This window comes from Rhagoletis pomonella, unplaced genomic scaffold (genome assembly GCF_013731165.1).
Source record: "Rhagoletis pomonella isolate Grant_MI unplaced genomic scaffold, Rhpom_1.0 Rhpom_scaffold_00002, whole genome shotgun sequence".
Taxonomy (NCBI): Eukaryota; Metazoa; Arthropoda; class Insecta; order Diptera; family Tephritidae; genus Rhagoletis; species Rhagoletis pomonella.
In genome coordinates this window covers 54,347,113-54,367,080 of record NW_023458556.1, presented here as the reverse complement: position 1 = coordinate 54,367,080, position 19,968 = coordinate 54,347,113, and the positions used below count along the sequence as shown (strand labels likewise).

Genomic DNA, 19,968 nt, shown 5'->3' with positions numbered 1-19,968 from the left:
TGATTTCTTTTCCTTTTCTCTTGTCTGTTTTACAGGGATCCGTATTTACGATGCAATGTCGCGATCAGGGTATTCAAGTAGAGACCAGTTTGAGGCAGCGTAAGCCGCTTGCCAGAGGTAAATAGTAATTCAATGAAATTTTACTTTTTGGGCGAAAAAATTAAAAGCTTACAAGCAAACAAAGTTCGCCATGCACCCCTGAGCCTTGTAAGTATTTTGGCAAGGCAATTGTTTTGACGAAGATATCGCACGTTTCATAATATATAGTAGGGGAGCTCACGATGCTAAATCGGGATTTACTCGAGCGTCATTTTTACCTATTGGATTTTGAAGATGATATGATGGGAAGAAAAAAAAAAAGGTCATGTGATGTTTTTCCATCCAGCGGTGGGTAGAGCATCTACAGGCTTCCAAAAAAGTAAAAAAAACCAGTTACATAGATTTACTCGAGCGCGTCAGGTATTGATACTATCAATATCATTTCATTCTGAGTTTCATTTTCCCCGAACCGATTCCCTTTTCAGTTTTCATTTCCATACATATATTTACTACGGGCGGAATAAATATTTTCGGGTAAAATTGTTTTCGGACGAGACTCAGGACAAGGCAGAATTTTTCCTATGTTATTCTTATGGGTAATAGAAAAGTGTTTTTTTTTTGTACTTTTTATTTGTATAGTTAACGAACGAAACGTTGTACTGTAAATGAACTGTAATGAGAATTGAACGCTCTATGAAAGAGGTCTGAACTCATTTTTCGATACGTCAACTCGGTGATGTTGTTTGCGATTGAAAATGAGAATGTGTGCGTGAGTTTGAGTTTTGAGTTTTTACATTATATTGCTGGCAAACGTCAGACTAGCTCTTACAGGTTTTTACACGAACTTGAAGGATGTTACAGGAAAATCGATCCCGTACTCCAAATCTCTCAAAAATCCTGTAAATGAGAGCGATTTTTGGAGAGTTGTGTAGAGAATGAATGCAATATTTTACCCAAACTTTTTCTGCTGGTAAAATCATGAAAAGTGTCAAGCGATCACTGGTTGACGTTTTTAAAGGAAAAATGCTTTCCTTTGTTCCCTTACTTTTTGTTGTTAGTCACTTTTTACTCTCACTTAAAAGAGTAATTTTACTGTTGGACATTTTTACAGGATTTTACACGAGATGTATTAGATCGGAGCTATTGCCTCTCAATGGTTTTACCTTGTTATGTTTTTATCATGGTATGGTACAACGTATCGCTTGTTAAATATAAAAATCAATTTTTTCTGTGCTATTCTTATAGCAAATCGAAAAGTGCGGTGCGGACATTCTTAATATCAATATTCTGATACTTATTTTGGCGTCTAAACGAAACTTTTGAGCATAGTTCCTAGGAAAAAAAATATGCCGTGAATTAAGAAATGCCTTTTTTCGGCAAAACAACCACTACAAACTTCATCCAGCGTTTCTTAAACCTCCTCAGTTTCAGCGCGCAAGCATGCGCAGCCAGTGCTGCTTTATGTACGCAGGCATGAAAAACTCGTAAATTATGCGGTTTTGTTTTTTTCATTAAACAATTTTTACAGTGTACTCCATAAGGTTTGACAACTACTTAGATTACAAAAAAAAAACAAAAAAAAATCAAACGGTGTACAATAAAAAAAATCGAAACAAACTCAATTTTTTTATGCAAAAAATTATTTACCTATCTCACACTCTTATGAAAAGCGGATATAATTACGCATATTTTGATTACTTAGTTGATTTTCGCCGACAAATAAGTAGTTTATTAACTACAACAATTTTTTAAAAAGATGCCTCTGTGAGCTCAAACCCTAGGATTTGTTTCTCGAGATTTTCGAATATTATGATGAAATAAATAAATAGGTGTCATCTTTGTTTCGATTCGAAGATTGTAAAAAAAATATTGTGGTGTAATTTTTGCATGGAATGGCCCATATGTATTTCGGCTCAGATCAAGGCATATGAAACAGGTAGTGGCATTAGAACAAAAATAACATTTACGTGTATTTTGCTGTTATTCTGGTCTCTAAAGCGTCGAAAAATATTCTGCTTTTGTTGAAAAAAATTAAAATTATTTGACAGAGGTTAGTATTTTTAACCGACTTCAAAATAAGGTGTAAGGTTATAAATTCATCAGTATATTTTTTTTATGTATGTTATTGTATAACTTTAGATAACTTTAGACCACCTGAATCGCTTCCGATTAATTTTTTTTTATCGGAAAGGTGGTCCCTCCAGGTTGGTCCCATACTAATTTGGTTTAGTTCCGATCATTGTGACATGAAGAAAATAACGGTACTTAAAAATTACTTGTCTAATTTTGTGAGGGGATTAAATACGAGTATGCGCAGCCAGCAGTAAGAAGTTACTCATACGCCACGAACACCGTAAATTTACTCCATCAAAATGTTAATTTTTTATTATTACAACTACCTTATTCTTAATTTAACCCAGATCAACCGTATCACGGTGAACAAAAGATGGCCATGGTAAACACTTCGAGTCTTAAAAATCTAAGCAGAATGTCTACCACTCATTTGCTGCCCTCTACAGCGTCCAGTTGTCACCAGCTCGCCTACAGAGCACAGCATGAACAGCAACATCATCACCACAGGCACAATCGACATCAACAACCACAATGCTATGAACCTTTCCAAGAACAAAACCAACAGCAATCAAACTGCAACTACCACTACAACAACAAAAACAAAAGCTTAGAAAACATTGCAATTCCGAGCGAGCTACATGAATTGAAATGCGACGTACATCATCGAATATTGAATGATGAATACGAACAAAACAGTGAAGTGCATCACTGTGTCGAAGGTGGTCACACACATCCTCGTATTAGTGGTATGCATGTAGATGTGGCCGCTGGTGGGAGTAGTGATGGGCCTAAGACAATGCTGCAATCAAAACTCTGCCATACAAAAGCCTCTCAAACGCCATGTAACAATATTGGCGAATCAAAGACGACGATACCTCCTACGCGCAAAGAAACTAGCAATGGAATGTCAATGGGAGAGGATGTGAAACCACATGTGACACCAATAGTGCAAGTACCCAAGACTGTGTTGTCAACTGTAGAAGAAATTGAGTTCAAAACGTGAGTTTGAATAAAATTATGTGTATTTGTGCATTAGACCGAACCGGAAAAAAATGTTCGTCGTACACCTTTGAATCTAAAGAATTTTTCCGAGGGTAATTTAGAAATCAGATCTGTTAAACAATGATTAATAATGCATGTTTATTTTTGGGTAACCCTGAAATGATTAAATGCCATTATTTGCAACTTTTTAATGATTAATATTTAATTACTAAAAAAAATAATTATTTAATTTTAATAAAATCATTACTTTGTTATTTTTCAATTATTTTCAATCATTTTTGATCCTTTTTTAATTGCATGATTAATATAACTACTTGATTATTTTCAATAATTTTGGGTTTTGTTTTAAATTTTTTTACACATACCTACATATGTCTGTATAAGAGATCTGTTCCAACGCTTCCTCCACAAAATTCTTTCTGATACTATTATTATTATTAATGAATAGCAAAGACAGTTGACAATATCTTTAGAAATCATTCCTTATTTGTAAATTACAGTACAAGTATAGCAAATTTGGTTTCAGTTATTTAATACTAACTTATAAAAATATGCCTGCCAAACACAGCTTCATCTGTTCATTCAACTGAAAAGAATCATATAATTAGAAATAATCAAATATGATCAAATATTTAAAAACAATCAAATAATGAAAAATAATCAAACAATTAAAACTAATAAAGTAATTAAAAAAATAATTTGATTATGTGATTATTTATAATTATTTGTTATTTTCAATTATTTTTTTTAATGTCTATCTTGATTATTTTTAATTTTAATTAATTATTAATTACCGGGCTATGTAAGAAAATTAAAATAATCATTAAAATTAAAAAATGCAAAAAAATGAATGATTGCTAATCGTAATGGAAATTGAATAGCTCTGTTTGAATTTTTTTTTTCGCCTTCTTACATGTTTCCTTATATCTTCCGCTTTTACAGTCGGATCATAAAGTATGTTAAATCGATGTTTTCTCTAGAGCAGACAATTTTTTTGTTCCAAAGTTTATTGTCCTCAAATACTCACCAAATCTCAGTTCTTGTCACCTTAAAATACCACCCTAATGCCAGTAAATTAAAGCTCGCCAAAAAGCTCTAATCTTTTGCTAAGGACGTGTTTCGATTAACGTAAAACTATTTGAACTTTTTTTGCCAATATATGTAGTTATCACCTTAAAATGAAAAAAAGTCCACTCTAGGTTTGGCCAAAAAAAAATTTTTTTTCCGTAATTGCCTTGTACCTTATATTCATGCGTGTGCGGCGAAATTTTTTGTTTGCTTATAAAGTGCTATGGTCTAATGTACATACATACATAAGTATGTATGAATGTGAGTTTAAAAAATTTCATTTTTGCTACCATGCAAAGCATAAAAGGTCGCAAAATACTAATATTCGGTGGCATCGATCCGTACTGCCAGCATTGCCAGCATGATAAAATGATGGCAATGCAACAACAACGCAAGAGATCACAAATTTTTGGTGGCAGTGATGCCGATAATATGGAGCCAATGCCTTACCATAACGGCGTAGGCGGCTGCAGTACTTGTGGCGGTGTAAATACACAGATCAATCAGCTGGATAATTTGGGAGACCGTGTGCTCTACTACGATGCCAGCACTAAGCAGTGGAAGCATTTGTGTTACTTACCATTCGGTTCACGTCATCATCACGCTGCTGTGGTCTGTAACGGACTCATCTACATAATAGGTGGCACGAAGACGGCGCTAGGTTGTACAAAGAAGTCGGTGAGTGGTGTAGAAATTGAATTTGTTTGTTGTTTCCTTTTGTTTGTTGTTGGGTCCTCCCGCTCGTACTTCTCATACTACTAAACAGGTCGAATGATTTTGAGGATGGATTGATATAAGCCAAAATTGATCCCAGTAGGTGGCGCTAAACTTAAGTCAATTTCAAAATAACTATTTGTGGTCCTGTTGGATTCAATGCAGACATATGTATGTAGTTTTCCTTAAAATATCGCCAACTAAATTTTGTATGAGGCTCCTCTTTATTTTGTTGTTGTTGTACATCCACGGAAATCTCAAAATATCGGGTCTCAAAAAATTTAAATAAAAAAACATCAGAAATTCGTCAACATTTTTACCGAAGTCTGGCAAATTTCACATGCTTTTAAAACTTAGTCAAATAATTTTATTAACTCGTTAAGTTACAGCTGCTCCAAGTCAGAATTGTTTTGAGTAAAAAAAAACTTCAAACCCTGCTAACCAACCCTAAAAAATTTAAAATTTAGAATTTTTCGTGGATGTCTTTATTTACCGGCCCTCCCTCGGAAAACCTGCCCTCTGAATGTATTGCCGCTAAGAAAATGCTTCTCATAACAAACCATCTGCCATTCGAAGGCGGAGAAAAAATGGTGGTCCCTTCACCACAAATTGGATGATAAACTTGACTAAACACTAATGCAAAAACGATGGATCTGAAGTAAGCGTCTTAATCCTAATTATACGAAAATTAGCAATTATCTTCAGATATTACGGCATGAAGGACATGATGGTAATATCTTCTTCTTATTGTTTGGCGCTGTAAGAGTATATCTTCACCGCAAGCTTTTCAGCGGTTGTGGCTTTCGGCGCTCAAGACCTAATATGAAACTTATATGTAGCTGAGTAGACCGCTGAAAGCCTGAAACGCGCCAAAGCGATTTTGGTCGAGTTCAATATGGCACGCCAGTCATCATGGTAATATGGCTGACGATTTTAGGTATACTATAGTTATCCTTACCACCTTTAAGGGTAATGCGAAACAGTGAAATCTTTTTTTCCAAGTTTTTGTGAAAAGTACAGTAACTTCTTTGAGTACAATAGGCAGAATTCCATCCGAACTGGGCGCTTTGAAATTATATCCTTTTACCACAGTTCTAGCAAGAAACCATTTTTACCTACATATCCTTTACTTCCAGTAATCCCAAGCCACCTTGTCAAGGGAGTGGAATGTATAGCTATCAAAGGTTTCCGGTGAATTGAGTGTACGAAAGGACTGAAAGACTCTCAATCACTGCTAATATGAACGACACATTAGTACGCTTGAATGATCCCGGCTTAGTGGTTTGATCCGTTTATTTGTCCGGCTAGGAAGATGATGCATAAAATGCAGGGGTCGGACTTCTTTCCGATCATCGCGCTAATTGGAGAATGTGATCTGCCGCATGCTACCAATTAATCTGTTGATCAAAGGAAAGGCTTGGAACTCTGTTATAAAGAAAGGAGAGTTTAGAAATGCCACGGCGACCCATGCATCAGAGTTATACATACGAAAGGAATTCATATACATCTCATTCCTAAGATGTTTTTAAATTTTTTTCAAAGGCGATTTTTAAATCAATTAAAGGGATCTATTCAGCGTTTCGATATTTCCTGATAAACTGTGAGATTTTTTCTTCGAACATTGTAAAGAGAGACAAGAATTCAACGCCTGGTTGATGTTGTATTTATGTATATTGTTGGCTCTAGCGCACAGTGAATATAATATAAAATATCGCAAAAAGAAAGAATTGTACTCCGATTTTACTATAGTTTGTTACTTTTGCGTAGGAATGAAGAAATATGAAAAATCGCATGGATTTGCAAACGTGCACGCCCACTTCACTAGAGGGCGGAAATGGTAAATCTGATTCTATTTTTATTAAATTCGGTTTGTATCTTAATTTTAACCAGAAAAACTTAAATCCCAAGATGATCCGAACCGGTCCACAGACACGCCCTCAGTCCTAAAAATCCATTTATGAAACCAAAATTTTATTAAATTTGGATAACAACTACCTTCAAATAGTGGGCGGGGAAATTTGCCAATCTATGCCATTTTTGTACTTCTTTATTTCTAGGCAAATTTCCTGAAAAACTTCAGTAAAATCTGATCTCAAATACTAATTTTTTACGACAGTTACAACTTTTATTTAAAAAATCGCTCTTTAACAATTATTTTTTAACTTTTATTTAATTCCTCCTTAAATAACCGTTATTTATGACTTCTACACGAATGATTTAAAAAATAAAAGGCGGTGACTGATTTATATTGATGACTTTTAAGACTAAAAGTCAATAACGGATATTTATTGATGACTTTTATAAATAAAAGTCTTCGATAACTGTTATCTATGACATATAATATAAAAATCAAAAATAACTGTTATTTGTTTTAATTTTGAATAAAAATTGCAAATAAAAATTTATTTTAAAATTTAAGTCCCGGTGAAAAAAGAAATCGATTGGTATGTATCACTTAGTTGTAGAACATTTCCTTCATAGTGGATTTTTCCATGACAGTTTTCATCAATAACTGTTATGTTCGGTCCCTGCTTTGGAGTGAAGTGAATAAGTAATGGACTTTAGCTCATCTGTCAAGCGCTATCACTTTCAGCTTTGGCTAATAAACTTAAGCAAGTAAAGGCCTAAAAGAGTCCATGCTTTACTTCTGTACCCAAAGCTCGTAGCTATAATTGCAATGAAGGATAGGAATATTTCTATTTGTATCTTAGTTTCACACGAAGCCTGATAGTCACACACTTTACAGTATTTTAGTAGTTTATAGTTCATAGTTTTAATCCAATTAAACAACTTTAGACCATCGGTGTGGCAGCAAAGAAACAATTGCAGAAAAGAGATTATCTCCAAATACATTCACTTCTCACAGATCACGCCTCTCACTCGCACTCCACCTCTTACCCCCTCTATTTCTGTAGTTATGTTAATCAGTGCTGACTATGAACATTTTATACATGCTTATGTATATATGTCTTTTTTAGATATTTGAAAAATCTGTTTGGAGCTTCGATCCGCAGACTATTAAATGGACATTTGAATGTCATTTGCCAGAATTGCGACGTGACTTCGCCGCGATTGTAAGCGACGAGCTCTGTGGCAGTGAAGTTGCTTGTAAACGTTGCAGAGGCATAAAGGAGCAGCCGAAGCAACGAAATAGCATCTCTGCTAATGGCTTCTTCATCATTGGAGGTGAAGGCATTAATGGGACGGCATTGAGCACAGTTTGGTACTACAATGTATTACACAAAACATGGAAAAAGGTAAGAAAATATGTATGTAAGTATGTAAGTACTATATACAGATGTATGTACCTATTCACAAAAGATTAGAAGAAACAATGCCAGACACAGTGATTTAATAAACTCTGCTTTTGTGGTCCATTGGTATACATAATTTCTTACTTCCACCTACTCAGTACAAAGCTCAATCGCTCCGACAACCAATTGAAACCTCACCAGAAAACAATGCAGTAACTACATACATATGTACGTACTACATATATATGTATACGAACAAATCGGAACTAACTCTATGTAAAAATATTTCCCTGCCCTTCTGCCCCGCATATACATACACTTTTAATTGTTTCACTACATTGCCTGCTATTTATGGGGTTTTAGAAAGCTCCGTTGAATGTAGGACGTTACGGTATGATGGCTGCCATGGTAAATAACGAGATTTGGATAGCTGGCGGCATAATCGAAACGAAAACGAGAGCATCCGACAGCAGAGATGGTTTTATCGCTAGTACAACAACACCAGCGGATATGAAGGCTCTGGGTGGTGGCGATGGCGATGGAATTGGTGGTGGCGTTAATGGCGCGGCAAAGGGCGTCAATGGCAATGCTGACAGTTTTGCTGTCGAAGCAACAAAAAGTGCAGTCGTGGATGTAATCACCGATTCGATGGAGTATTATAGTTTGAAGTGTGCTTATGGCAGTAGCGGCAATGACGAACACGCTACGGATATACGCTTGCCTAAAGTCAATGATGTAGATGGTGATGCGACTATTGCTGCTGTGGGTGGTGATGATGGCGTAGGTGGTTGCACGCTGTCCACTACTATGAAGAGATGTGGTGCTGGCATTGATGGCACACGATGGATTAAAGCAAATCAGCATTTGCGTATACCACGGTAAGCGGCTTATCTTTCGATTTTATGGTAAAAAAATACTAAAGTGCACGCGATCAAGATGGCAAGTGGATTGAATAGACTGCAACGTTTGATTAACGTTGTTATGCATCTATGCATGCATAGGTTTGAGAACAGGATAAAATTCAAATTAGAATGTTAATTGATTTTTTATGCATGTATGTATTTGTTATTTATTTGCCACATAAGGTATTTAGCTGCAGTTTGCGATGTAAGAAATTTCTGGCAATTTTCCATAAAAAATTTTTGAAATTTTTGAGATAACGTTGAGAAGATATTTTTACTAGCGAGTAATTTCTACAAAAGTTCTGCGAATTCACATTGTGTAATTTTGTTTTTAAAATTTTTTCAAGATTTTTTTTTTTTGATGTGGAGAGGTTAACTTTTGGATAGGATAGCTTGGAAATGAAAATCGGTTGCTAAATGGTTCAGTTTTTCGAAAGTCAGGCGGCCCAAGTCAAGGCAGTGTAGGTCGAATGAAGTTCGGTTCGAAATCTATTACGTGTGTTTGGCTAATTTTAATTGCATTGGATGAAAAAAAAAAACAAAACGAGTAATCATTCCACCATGAATGCCATTACTCAACTCCTGCATAAAAAATGTATGGTATGTTAGAGGAAAAAGCAACAACGAAATAAAATTTGTGGGTATTTTGATGTACACTTTTGACCCCGCAAACCTTTCCAGCATGAGATAAAATTTTGTAAAATATTAAAAAAATAATTTTGTTTTTAAATAGAGTGTAAATAAAAATAAAAGTTTACAATATTTTTCAAAATTTAGAAAAATTCTGGGTGATTTTTGTAAATATTTGTATGCCGACATGCTGTTTATATGGGAAAAAATGCTTAACATCGTATCGAAAAAATTGTCAAAAATCAACGAGAATTTGCTATTTATTTTCCCAAAATTAAATGGGCCGACATTTTCAAAAAAAAAAAAATCTGAAAAGTTTTAAATTTTCATTTACATAGTTTTTATTACAGTGTGAACTATTTTTAAAAAAATAATTAATTTTTTTATTAATTTAAAAAATTTTACCAAATTTCTTTTAAGTTCCGGAGAATTTCGGGACAGGTTCACGACTTTTTCGACCATTTCGGAGCCTGCTAAGGTCCATTTCGGGACTAGTTCAGGAACATTTCGGAATCTATTTCAGAACCACCTAGATGGTATTTCAGGACCATATCAGCACACGTTCACGACTATTTCAGGACTAGTTCTAGACCATCTGTTTAATTTCTATCCTAACCTATTTATGAATGTAACTGAATCGCCTAACGCTTTGCCAAGCCGTCCAAAGATGTTTACAAATCAAATGTCATGAGTACCTGGTATTCACGTCTTTTTTTCATTTCAGATTATTTGGAAAATTCTGCAGACCTTCTGAGAATGAACTGTATCTCGTTGGCGGAATCGGATTTAATTCAGATAATGTTTTAACTTCCTTGTCGTCAGTGGATCATTATAACTTTGTTGAAGGCCAATGGCATCATTATGGTGATATTAAATGGGCCAGGTACTTTTCTTAATATTAACTTTGGATTTTCTAATTAAAAGCTAAATTGTTAGCATGCAATGTTATTTCAATGTATTTTATACTTTTTTTTTAAATTTATAATTATTTATACAACTATCTATCCCATTTTCCTAGACACGGTCACGATATCACCACCCTTAATAATCGAATTGTAATTATTGGAGGCGTTTCTACTATCAAAAAATGTACACTGACTAAGGTGGAATCATTTTGCATGAAAACACGCCGAAACTTTAAGGATCTGCCAGAATTACCATGGCCTTTGTCTGGAAGTGCTGTACTCGCTTTGGATTGATTTGTTTTTATGCTGCTGCTGAGACATTTTTCTTTCATAGTTTTTTTTTGTTATTTTACATAAATATTCACACAGAGTTGTGGTCAACTATTTGTATAAATACGAATACGTACAATGAGTCTGTTATATTTTAGCTAAGGGAGCGCTATTTTCCAATTTATTGGGGATTGGGGATTGATTTGAGTGCCAGCCGAATATTTATTTTAAACTTACCGAGCATTATCAATGTGTGAAATTCATGTCGAACTTAACTGTTGCTAAATTTTCATACTTTTTTTCAAACAAAGATTATCATTCCCATGCGCGCAGAGAAACAGAGCGCCCAGCTCATTTATCTTTCACGCATCGATACAATATTTCATGATGCCTCCTGTTGCCATCAGCAAGAAAAGTGCGTTGGTTGCCTACCCACTGTGAAGCTTGTATACCTAAATTACTCGTAGCGCCACTTTTTATACATAAATTATTATGTACATATTTAAGTACAAGCAAGTAGGTAGAGTGTAGGCAAAAAGAATCAAACACAAATAAGTACATTTATAAAACAGCGTCAATACCGCTGCTGTGCTCCACCAACAGTCGCCGTCTCCGTCTCCGTCTCCGTTTTCGTTTCCGCTAACGGCATGTTGACGATTGCAAGAACAGCATCATTTATTTGCAACACTTTTCAAGTGAAATTGCGAAAATTGACAGCTGCGATATTGAAGACGGCGGGGTAAGCAACGAAAGCATGAAGAAGAAAAAATAATGCGTTGAACTACATATCTACATATGTATGTAAGTACGTGCATACTAGGGTGATTGTCTCGGTTTTTCCAAACCAGTTTTAAACGGGATTTTCCCAAATTTTTGGCGGTGTTTTTGAAAACACGATTTTTGGAATATCTAATAAACCGGTGTTTTGTTATCGAATAAGCGCGGTTTTTCATCTAGAATATTTATACAAGTGCATCATAAAATTCGCTTTAGATTCATCATGTTTTTTACTTTGTTAAAGAAGAAGATTCTTTTTTGCTATACGTATGTTTTACAAGTTTGTGGTAAAAATGTGCTTTGAAATTAACTACAGAATATTCGTTTGGCTTCATTCGCGTTTAAGCACACTCGAAAATTTAAAGCAAATACCCAGAATAACTAGGTTTTTCTGAATTTAAAAATTAACAACCGTTTTTTTTCAAATAGGCTTTTTTCGTATAACTCGAAAACCGATTTTGGAAAAAATTCGAATAATCGTACACCCTAGTACATAGCAAACATTAACCCTGTAGATAGAAAATGAAAACTATATGCAAAAAAGTGCGTCCCAACTGCTCATGGCCATTCGACGTGACAGGCGATAAGAGGATAGTATAAAAAAGGAAAAAAGCGAATAATAACAAGAACTGAAACCATGCTGAGACAATAAAACTAGCCGAAAGGTTACAACACTCATTTGTGTTTCATCATCATTAGCGCCAGTGGCAATGACAACAAAAAGGAGAAGGAGAAAGTACGTAGAATACATAGAGAACAGCAGAAATGGAAGAGATGCTAATGATAAAAATATAACAATATAAACACGCAACAAATGACAATGATTTTTATTGTTGAGAATAGCGCCAAGCTGACTTAAGCGAAAAAGAAAAGACACATGAAATTGTTGGTGAAAGGTGACTTGTTTCTAACGGGTTTCACTACTTACAGCCTTATTATCTACAATCTTGAACGATAGGCTGCACGAACGATTTGTCTGCAAACGAATGCTTTCAAAATTACTCCGGCAACAACATTCTGGCATGTTTTAATGTAATCGGGACGAGTTCAATGGAATCGTCGTAAAGCAAGGCGAGGACGGGTCGGCAAAAATCCTCCGCCCCAAAGCTCTACGAGGGTACCGACTGGTAATGGACACTACCAGCTAGGATCAGAAATCAGTGCTATGTGCTTAAGGCTCCACAATAGCTTAGTTATATGGAAATGGTTTTTGATCGTGGCCTATGGAGTTAACAGAGGAGCAAACCTCTTGAAAAAAGCTCTGGTTGGAATAAGGTGTAAGACGACCCGTGCTGATGGTCTGCGTGGCTGCGGATCCAGATTAATAACTAGCCCAGTCTCAAACGGAGTCCTTTTGTACCTAGCGACTTCCGGTTCTATCTAGCCTTACCCCCGCAGACGGACCTAAATTTTCAAATAATAATAAAAAATCAACCAAGGAGGACGGCGCTCCAAAAACCAACAGGGGTGGCTCCGAATAATGCGGCAGAAGTTAGAAGGTGCTGGTCCTGGAACGAGTAACGTAGGAGGCAGGGGGGAGTAGTGGAGGCCTGGGAAACCGGTATCCAACCATTTCACGGCTGGAGATGCGGCGTCAACTCCGCGTAGGGTAATTAAGCCCTAAAGCACCCACACCTCAACCCAAGAGCGGGGAGCAGCACCTGCTTCAAGGCTAAGCCGGCAAGATGCTGCTGATATACCAAGCAGCTCAAGGAAGGTTTCAACCACATGGCGAGGGGACGGCTAAACATATTCGTTCCTCGAAGCAAGCCTACTATGATAAAAAGGCGGCCACTAGGGTCGTGGCTAGGATCGTGGACCTACCGTCAGGGCAGCTGACTGAGGAATAGGTTAGGTCGTTGGAGTGGGCGAGGCGAGTAGTAGCCAGCTGGGCAAACCGGCAGGCACTGCCCTAAAGAGGCAGCAATCTGCTGAACAGGCAGGGGATAGGGTTGCCAAAATACCGAAAACGGGCGGCCATAAATATCCTTCATTCACGGATGAAGTAAAGGGAGGCGGTGAGGTACTGGCCAAAATCGACAGAGGGGGGGAGGAAGGGACTGTCCCCAAAGAGGAATGGAGATACCTAGAGGAAGCGATGGCCGAAATCTACCTCCAAGTCCTAGAGGATAGCCCTGGACCTCCTCCTTTCTGCCAAGATTACGGGTGGTATCAGGGTAGAGCAAATCTTATCGTGTGCGAGGACCATAGGTCAGCCCAGCTCTATAGATTAGCCGTCAGCAATGTAGGTGAGGTTTGACCGGGAGTCAATCTCCCCTATGTGAAAACAGAGGCACTATTGGGATACCCATGGAAACCTGCAAATTACAAATTAGAAATAGCATGACCCAAGAGGCTGACAGGTCATGGCTAGAGGAGGGCCCTTGTAGAACAACCAGGCTACTTTGGCCACAAATTGATAAGAAAAAGATGAAAGACCTGCTCAGCCTCTAAGGAGAGGATATTGCGATAGTCACGGCTTGTGTAACCAGTCATTGGCTACCTGGCAGGTACTCTTCAAGACTAGGAATATTTTCCCCCGAATATTGCAGAAGTTGCAGAGATCAGGAAGAGGATAAAACCGTAGAGCACTGCTTCAGTAGTTGCCCAGCTTTGTCCAAGAGCAGAGCAGGCTTTTTAGGTAGGCCCTTCTTTAGAACTCCAACGGAATTATCATGCGTAGGAATAAAACCAATTCTACGCTTTATAAGAGCAACAAAATGATTCTCTGAGGAATCGTCACTGAGGTTCCCGTGTTCTACAGTGGTACCCCAACGCACCTACCTTCAACGTTTAAGTGAATTGGTTATCTGCAGCGACTGCCACACCAACCTAAGCTAATCTAAGGCAAGGACGAACGGAAGAGTTATAAAATTGCAAGGAAGAACGACGACGTCTGCCGACGAATCGTTCGTGCGACCTATCGTTCGAAATAGATAATAAGGTGGAATCAAATTGAATAAAAAATTACAACATTTACGTTTTCAGAAAAGTACAAGTAGGCGCACTTGAAATCACAACAGTGATGAGCTAAGTTTTGTGACTCTGTTAGAATAGAGGGGTTAGTCTCACTCTTGCAGAACCTGCTAAAATGTTTATCGAACCTTTCGGCATGCATACCCACTGTCCAGTGTCTTGAAGGTTATTTCCGGGCTCATTTCTAGAAGAGCTCTGATTTTAAGTGGGTCCTCCACAGTTAAACCTCTGCTTATAGTTAGTTTGAGGTAATTATGCTTTTGATTCCCTGAGCGAGGCATCAATGTCCACTCGCAACTCGCTAGTGTATCCGCTCTTTAATTCTGGTATTTGTTCTTACGTCTTGGGTCCCTTATTAGGGTACTTTGAGATTTTCAGAAATTGAGACTAACTCTCTTCTATAGTCCTCAACAAAATGCGACCTCGCTGAGGAAAAGGAGGGCACCTGGTGGCTAATTGAGACAATGTTAACCTGCTACCACTTAAATCAGCCAAAAGATAGCTTCAGATTGGGTTGGTTAATGCACATTTTTGCATATACCCCGAATTCCTTTTTCGGAATTTCGTGATGGGTTTGTGATTCATTCAGGTGTTTGGTTTGATATAATCGGCGGGCAGTGTTTTTACACCAGTAACCAAACGTCCGCAATATGACTCCTATCTATCGGTAATAAATCGAGCAGAACATTCAGAGCCTCCGTAAGGAAAAGGACTTGGATTCACTTGTTATTACCAATTGGCGTCAGTTGGCACATTAGACAAACGACTGACGAACTTTTTTAACTCGACCAAAATCGCTTAGGCGGCTACAATCCCAAAAAAAAAAGAAATTTTTGTAAGTCGAGAGAATGACTTGCTTTCATAGGGCCTACCGAGCCCAAAGTAGCAATCGTTGTCGCTTTATCAGTACGCTGCTATCTTTGGAGATAACAATGGCGGATTCTAAATATAACAGATTTCTTCTCTACTTCTCTTTGTGACATGCCAACATGGCATTGCCAAAAGGTACTTTTTCATGCCTTTGTACACCACCCAGACCAACTAATTTTGCCTCCTTATCTATGCTGGAGAATATTGCGCCAATGGAATTGGCTTACGCCAAAAGCGGCGTGATTTTGCTGTAAATGGTGCTGCTGTGTTTCAGATTGGGAACTCGTATTACACTTTTCGGCCTCAGATTTAAGAAGTCACATGAAAGTGAGTGGCATTGTTTACAAAAGTCGTTTGGTTTCATACGCCACGAGGGATTCTTCCAATTTGAATAGAGCTGAAGATTGCTGACTTACACATAGCGCCTTAGACGCAGCTTTTCGTGCTAAAGTTGAAGGAAAGATGTTGTAAGTCCATTTTTCTAGGCTTTTTCCAGTATTTTACGTACTGCTAAAATCTGGTCAACGATAGATTTCACTAAGGCAATGCAATGTTATGAAGGCACATCCGTGAGTGTTATTGTTTTTCTAACCCAGTTTTGGTTGGGGTAAGGGCCAGTGAAATCGTCGGTAAACATTGGTCTGTTTTCTTTCCCATTTAACACGACGCTTTTGATTTTGATGTTATGGCGATTGAGATTTGTCAATGAAAATATTATACCTTTTCGATTCTACTCAAATTTTTGCGCAATAGATACATAAAGATTGTTTGAGAAATAAGCTCAATGGCGCAATCAGAAAGCAGTGCCTAAAAAATATACAAAACACTTCTTTTATGCATTGAAGCATTAGGTCAGGAGTACTAAATCTCGGCAGGATTTTTAAATAGGAGGGAACAAGTTGATGTATCATATTCGATAGGGTTTCAGTTTTATCCACTGAGCTTGAAATCCGGTACCGCTATAAATTTCTGCTCCTGAAGACTCCAAATCGTAATACCCAAGACTTTAAAGGACTTAATTTTCTTATGTATTTAATAATAATAATACTTCAAAATAGAATTACTAAACAAGTCATTTTTAGCAAAAAAAAAAACCGACTTCAACTCTCATATAAAAAAATATATATATATATATATATCTCATGATCCACTGATCGGATCTTAACCAGATTAGTATGGGACCACCTCTGAGACGCTACTTTCCGATGCAAAAAGAATTATCGATCGGTTGACGTGGTCCAAAGTTATGCGGTAACATACATAAAAAAAAAAATATATATATATTCCGACGAACTGATAACCTCCTCCTTTTTGGAAGTCGGTTAATGAACGACGATTTCACAATGTGGAGTTAACTGTCGATGTTCAATGTTCAGTACTAAAAATTTCAAGTTACCTAACCGAACGGGAGCTAACTCGCATTGTGGAAACGGTCCTTAAACTATATTTTTAAAGTCACTGAGCTTTTTCCTATAAGGGCACATATACATTTATTAATACATATATACTTACCCATATAAAAGGATACCTAAAATAGATGCTGTGTGGGAGAGAAAATAAAGGTCACCACCAGCCATTTGCACGTGTAACCACTTCAAACGGTGGTCTGCTGCCAAAGCACACATGCTTGTTTGATTAATATGTACCAATATTTACATACATACTATGTGAACACTTACATATATAAATGGACAAGTGTACATGCCCACATATGAGTACGTATGTGTGTATGTATAAACATAGGAGTATATACATATGCAAGTACAGGATGTTGTACGACCAGAGCATGTCGTAATTACCACGTCATGCATGCAGGTGAGTAGTAAATTGAAACATAGACTACATACCGAGAGATGAGAAAATAATTTATTAAAGGCTTAGTGAATAAGTAAATAGATACGAGTATTCTAAGATTGTGCATATCTGATGTTACGAATAGATTAAATACATGCATATGAACATAGCTTTAAAGCAAAAAAAAAATATTTTTATAAGAACTGAAGTGTAACTTAAATTTTCATTACGATTTTACAATATATTTTATATAAAAATCACTTTTATGCTACACCAGAGGAGAGCACTCTTTTGGCCCGGGTAGTTGGCGGATTTTGCAATGTAAGTGTACAGCATGATCTTTGCTGTCCCGTAAGATATTCACGTTTCCGACAGGAATTTCGCCTTTAATGTCAATGATATGTATAAATCTGTCCTTGGTTAATTGAGGGAGGGGTGTACATATGTGAAACTTTCATTTACTTCATTATATTACAATTGAATGGGCTACAAAACAGCATATCCAAAATTTTTCTAAAAATATTATTAACTTATTCACCGCAGGTCATTAGAATAGCGCACCTCTTTGTTGACATTTGTTGACCCTTCCTCCCGTAAACTGTTTTCCCTTTATCTAGCTCTCGCTCGCACTTTGACTACTACTAGTTGGGTCCTGGTAGACAATTGAAAAGCTAAGTTCTCTCTCGACATACAAAAATTACGCACTACAAATCGCTCATCATGCCTGTTCTTTATATGGCACAGAAACGTAGACGAAGTCGAACTTAGATAAGGTAAGATGAAAGAAATAACAGCTCTATTTAAGAACTATGACCCTGTTCGTGTGGAACATCAAGATACATACATGTCATACATATGATTGATGACGCTCCGGTGAAATATGTATCCTTCAATACCCATACGTGAGCAATGGAAGCACAAAGAACTTCCGACATTTAAAAAACTAGAGGCACTTGGCAAAGTTTTTTTTTGGTCTAGGCTCAAACCGACAAACGGTTTTGGTATCACATAAGAAGAAGGCAGAAGCTAGCGTAGCTTGCGGGATCTCATGCACCATATCATGCGTTCAAGTTAATACTGACACGCGAGCGCAAAATGCATGACCTTGGCTCTGCTTTTATTTACTTACTGAAGGAAATTTCGGACTAAAGGCCTACAAAATTGTCAAAATTCGCTACAAAGACCGCAGTGACTAAGGTTTGACCTTAACTCGCCGCTCTTTGCCAACACTAAGAACCACATAATCATGCAGGTTTGGTAAATAGTTAAAATTTTTCCTTTCGTATGTGATCATACTCGATTTAATCAAAACTAACTAGTACTGCGTCGAAACTATTTCTTACACAAAAAATATCCACAAGTGTAGTCAGTCCAAGTAAAACTCTTGAAGCTTAAAATTACTTCTGTTTTTCCAGCAGGGGCACAAGTATTTGTAAACACACTTGTGCATATGTGGATATTAGTGCAGGCATAGCTTGTAATATAAATTAGTGAATTTATCTGCTTGCTGTGCCAGCAGAATGTTCAAGGTCAATTGAAATGAATAGTGAAATGAAAAAAAAAGAAAACCAAATGTACAGCAACAACAAAGCTCTGCATACGAAATGAAGGAATAAAAAAAAAAATCAATAAATTTTAAATGCAACCCTTAAAGTGCTTTTAAATGCAAGCTTGAAGGATTTTTCATAGCCAGTTCAATGCATTTATAGAGCAAGTGACTGCAGTCAGTTGAACGTAGCTGGGGAGATTGCTCAAAGATTTTTGTAAGTACATACATACTTATGTATATTAGAGTGGTCCAAATTATTATTTTTTTCAATATAGGGTTTGGGGCACCTTTCCAAATTTTCCTCTTGCCGAAAGAGGTGCTGGTACTAAATCTTACATTTCTAAGTACTCTCTAGAAGTATTGCGTACATATATTAATCAAACAATTGGTAAAGTAACCTAAGAACATTACAAATTTAAATTGTGTATTAAAATATCACAAGCTTCAGTTGTCATGACAATAGTAGCTTTTTATAAAAATCACCAATATTTTTGCTAGTTTCATAGCGATCCGGTAGCGCATTTCAAGGTCATTGAGCACCCTGTATTGGTTGCAGTAGAAAACTGAAAATTGGTGTAGTTATCACAAATATCAAAAGGAAAAAACTGAGGGGGTGCCCCGTTTTCTAGGATGACATTTTTTTCCAAACAAAAATTGGACCACTCTAATGTATATACATAGTACATAGATCAGTCATTCCATGTCAAATCGACCAATGGTTGGAATGGATCATTTTTGATTTAGATGAATTTTGATTATAACTTCTGTTTTCTCATATAACAAAGTTCTGGAAACACTTTCTTTTGTTAAGCTATGAAAAGTTCTAAGTTTCACAATTTCCGGGATTTTGCAAGTTTTTGTTTTGAATATCTCAAAAACAATTATCTCGTTTTAAAGAGGTAATATTTAGGGCTATAAAGAAAAAACCTATAAAATAATTCTGAAATTAGAAAAATAATGAAAGTAAAAACTTATAAAAATATTTGGCAACATTTTTTTTTATGCAAAAAAATATGAAAAATATATATGAAAAAAATACAAAAAAACACTTTTCTGTAAAATATGGTTTTTGTAGGTAGGTAGGTTGTCGCGGTCGTTTATAAGACACACTTAGGCTCAGGGCCCATTGTGATGCCGCATGTTGG

General features: G+C 36.6%; 2 protein-coding genes across 2 annotated transcripts; both read left to right on the top strand.

Annotated features, from left to right (window-relative positions):
* The first annotated feature begins 49 nt into the window (after window positions 1-49).
* LOC118753775 lies at window positions 50-8,246 on the top strand. Its single transcript, XM_036488655.1, has 5 exons — window positions 50-117; window positions 2,460-3,111; window positions 4,482-4,860; window positions 7,875-8,153; window positions 8,223-8,246. Exons 1-5 carry the CDS (start codon window positions 51-53, stop codon window positions 8,244-8,246), a joined length of 1,401 nt encoding a protein of 466 aa, XP_036344548.1. The 5' UTR covers window position 50.
* A 246-nt stretch (window positions 8,247-8,492) lies between these two features.
* LOC118734686 lies at window positions 8,493-10,900 on the top strand. The gene is made up of 3 exons (XM_036464394.1): window positions 8,493-9,028; window positions 10,407-10,565; window positions 10,701-10,900. The coding sequence occupies exons 1-3, from the start codon at window positions 8,544-8,546 to the stop codon at window positions 10,879-10,881; spliced, it is 825 nt and encodes a 274-aa protein (XP_036320287.1). The 5' UTR covers window positions 8,493-8,543; the 3' UTR covers window positions 10,882-10,900.
* Window positions 10,901-19,968: the final 9,068 nt, after the last annotated feature.

Coding starts and splice junctions, on each gene's coding strand:
- LOC118734686 (XM_036464394.1), top strand. CDS start 8,544: ATGATGGCTGCCATGGTAAATAACGAGATTTGGATAGCTGGCGGCATA. Junction 9,029..10,406: donor CAGCATTTGCGTATACCACG/GTAAGCGGCTTA, acceptor TTTTCATTTCAG/ATTATTTGGAAAATTCTGCA. Junction 10,566..10,700: donor GGTGATATTAAATGGGCCAG/GTACTTTTCTTA, acceptor CCATTTTCCTAG/ACACGGTCACGATATCACCA.
- LOC118753775 (XM_036488655.1), top strand. CDS start 51: ATGCAATGTCGCGATCAGGGTATTCAAGTAGAGACCAGTTTGAGGCAG. Junction 118..2,459: donor GCGTAAGCCGCTTGCCAGAG/GTAAATAGTAAT, acceptor AATTTAACCCAG/ATCAACCGTATCACGGTGAA. Junction 3,112..4,481: donor GAAGAAATTGAGTTCAAAAC/GTGAGTTTGAAT, acceptor TACCATGCAAAG/CATAAAAGGTCGCAAAATAC.